Here is a 3556-nt window from a genome sequence, read left to right as displayed (position 1 = left end):
TTTCTTTAATTCAGATGATTTCCTTTACCACTGCAGGCTCATTGCCTTAAGAAATATCTACTTAGATTTCCTGCTCTCTTCTTGTAGTAAGGAAGACAAAGATAAAATATGTAAAGAGATGATAACTTCAAAGACAAACCCAAAAACTTCTGAGAACTGTTGAAGTTGTAGCAGCAATACATGAAGTAGCATCAGGAGTGTCAGTCCTGAAGGCAAAGATAACTACCATACCTAGCAATTCATCAAGACAAGTTACATCACTCATTACAACCAAATCCATTTCTCACTGTGTTTAATAGGAACAATTAAGTATTCACCTTTTACATCTGCTCATATAAAGGAGCTACTTTGTAAGATACGAAGTATGGGGAAATTCAGATCCCTGAATATACGGAAGGATGAAGCTTTAAAAAAGTCTAGGGGACATGAGCATTTTTAAGCCATGTCAGAAGGGAACATGATGCATAGTCCTGCCCTCCCCCCACCCTGAGCCAGGGTGAGCACAGCTGGATCAGCATGGAGCAAAGGCACAGCTGCCTGGCTCTGCAAGAGCTTGAGCACTGTGCTGGCTGCCTTAGGGATATCTGCACTGCATCACGTAGACATGTCTCTCAAAATAAGACAGAAACAGGAAAGCTGCTGTTCCTGGTAATATGTTGGCACCCACTCTCCCTAGTACTACCAAGGCTTATCTATAAACCTGGGCCCCTGTCACTGAGACACCTGCTCCAGTCTTAATTTGCTCATGGTACATTTCTCTTCACCCTGTGTTACCCCTAAATAGGTTTTACGCCACCCACTTGTATAATACAAAACAAACAGCAGTATAAGTACAAAACTAGTTGGCAGACGAGTGTAAAGCTATTTCAGTATAACTTTGTGGATACTCCTGCCATACAACAATCCACAGAAAGCACCTTCTGCTCTCAGTTTAAACAAAAGTACTGATCGCATCCAATATCCTGCTGGAAGGAAAGCCAAAGACAAGTGGTAACTCAAAAAGAAATGGACTTTGCTTTGAGCAAGGGTCAAGTCTGTTATAGCGATGGTAGGACATTCTTCCATCACTGTGTTGCTTTACTCTTCTTGTTTTTGCTTTTCTTGTCTTTTTTCTTCAAGCCATCCATGTTAGCTCTCAGCAAATTTGAATATGCCTGAAATAACAAATGGAACCATTAGGAGAACAAATAATTAAGTGACAATATACTAGAAATAGCATTTTACATATTGCTAATGGGGACAGGTATCTGCATTATCTGAGACAAATCATGCTTTTACACCCCACACTGGGAAAATTGTTTCTAAATCAATGCAGAAAGTCAAATGAAATACAATGAGGGTTTTTTGTTTGTTTTTTTTTTTTAACAAATGCAGCTAGATGGGTATTCTGAGGTTAATCTGCATGGCAGCTCTGCACTGAACCAACCTCTTCACAGCTGTCCAGTGCTTCCTACTGACCACTCCCCAGTACCTACAGAAAAGATAACAAAGCATACAAAACTTACCATCTGGAATTTATTTACTTCCTTGGAGCTCACCTACAAAATAACGGTGGAGGTTAGCCAAGAAAACATTGACTTCTATTACAAACCAAGTATCAGGGCATGTTTACTCATCAAGTGAATAGCCTAGCAGCAGTCAGATCAACTCACTGCATCCAGTGGTAAGTACACTGTGCTAAAATGTCCTAGGACTTCATCAATTTAGAAAACTGAAAACACTCCTTGCTCAATTAATAAAATTCTCTGGAGGCCATTCATCCCAAATCCATGTCTTTTCAAATGGAAAGAACATGAAGAAATATTCTGAGGAAGGATTTATTACTCGTAGGGCCATAAAAATATGTTATTGCCCAGATTCTCTCATGTATTTCTCAAAGTAACATTTTTCCTGAGTTGCATCACAGAGGAGAGCTAAATTCAGCTAAAGTTAAAATACAAATAGCTCTCTGAAAAAATAAAATGTATGGTAAGCAAGATTAAGGCTTAAAAGACTCTACCCCTGTGTTCTTGCCAAGAAACAAGGATCCTTTTCTTACTGGTTCACAGTCTGGTAACATTCAGTTCTTTCATGGATTGTAAGACCCTTCAGTAATTTCACTGAGGTCTATACAAACTACCTCTTTGTCATATGAGGCTTGAGGGTAGGTGTGCAGGACCTTTCTTCTCCTTGGAGCCACACATCTGTGCACATACTGCAGGCTCCATATCTGCCCTGCATCCTTCTGCCATGTCTCTAGCAGCAGTTTCCCCATTCCCTCCAAACGAGTTCACCAACTCAAACTGTAACAGCCAAGGTTGCTGAAAACAGGCAGAGTCCCTTTCTGCTGACCTGCAGTACTATTCTGAAGCAAAATCCCACATACAGAACAAACCTATGAACTACTGTCCCATCCGTAATGCTAAGTGTTAAGCACTAGAACTTCAGGTAAGTGTAACACTTCAGCATCCCAGCATCAGTGGTGTGTTTAGCTACCATATGGTTTCTCTGGAATTAAAAGGGTAGTTCTCATGAAATTCATGTAGACAAATTTCACTTATCATACAGGCCATTACACACAAGACAGGTAGGGCTACTGGTCTTTCTAACCCAAAGCTGCCACTTACCACTGTACTAATTTTCTTCTTTCCATCAGTTGCTCTTAGAAGACATTTATTGTCTGCTGGTTCAAAACTTTCTACATGGCCTTTGCGTGGGACTGGTTTTGTTCGGCCATCATCTGTATTGAAAGGCAGAGAATGTTTATTCATATTTCACTAAAATCACTAGATGCCTCCTGACATGAGATGTTAAAAACTGATGATGAGATCTGTAAATCACCGTGGAATCTAAGGCCATCAGAACTGACACTGCCATGAACTTGTTCACAAAACCCTTCCTCTGTAACCCCAGAAGGATCCGTTCAATAAACTACATCTGCCATGAAATCATTCACAGAATGGTTTGAGTTGGAAGGGACCTTAAAGATTAGCCAGTTCCAACCCTCCAGCCAAAGGCAGGTACACCTTCCATTAGACTAGGTTGCTCAAAGCTCCTGCTTCAGCAACAGTATGTTTTAAATGCATGTCAAACCACAGCCTAAGACACCTGATTTCTCAAGTAGTGCCAGCCCGCCAGAAACCAGATAAACATGCACAGACAAAAGCAACACTATGTTCTTCTTTCATAGAAGTCTACAGATTTCCAGTTATTACTTAATAATTAGCCCCAATATTTCCTGCGGTTTGGAATACAGCCTAATCTTCAAGGTTATCAGTACTGCAGCTAAGATGACTGACCGGTCCATAGAACTCCTCTTGTTTTGAGATACTGTGAATCACAGCTGTACCTTTTAAAACACATGCTAACCACACGAGGTTGGATATAGAGGCACACCTCTTCAACCCAGTAACAGAGTCGGAACTTACATTTCTTCAGCGTTATGAAAACACTCCCCGAAGTCCTGCACTTCTGAAAGAGCCTGGTCAGCTCCGTCAAGAACTGCAAGAGACAGACCCCATCCTTGGTGGGAGGCCACCACACGGGCCTTCACTCCTCCCCCCTCACCCCCGTGCAG

The 3556-nt window shown here is 41.3% G+C and overlaps 1 protein-coding gene across 1 annotated transcript; it reads right to left on the bottom strand.

The window, feature by feature from the left end:
- Positions 1-277: 277 nt before the first annotated feature.
- SRP14 (signal recognition particle 14kDa (homologous Alu RNA binding protein)) lies at positions 278-3480 on the bottom strand (the record flags this gene model as incomplete). The annotated part of the gene is made up of 4 exons (XM_010009143.1): positions 278-1154; positions 1506-1538; positions 2607-2719; positions 3408-3480. Coding segments are annotated over 4 exons (309 nt in total), but the record flags the coding sequence as incomplete, so codon positions are not given.
- Positions 3481-3556: the final 76 nt, after the last annotated feature.

The sequence above is a fragment of the Nestor notabilis genome, unplaced genomic scaffold (assembly GCF_000696875.1).
Source record: "Nestor notabilis isolate BGI_N333 unplaced genomic scaffold, ASM69687v1 scaffold21962, whole genome shotgun sequence".
Taxonomy (NCBI): domain Eukaryota; kingdom Metazoa; phylum Chordata; class Aves; order Psittaciformes; family Psittacidae; genus Nestor; species Nestor notabilis.
Note: the sequence above shows the minus strand (reverse complement) of the source record. Positions and strands in the feature narration are given on the sequence as shown.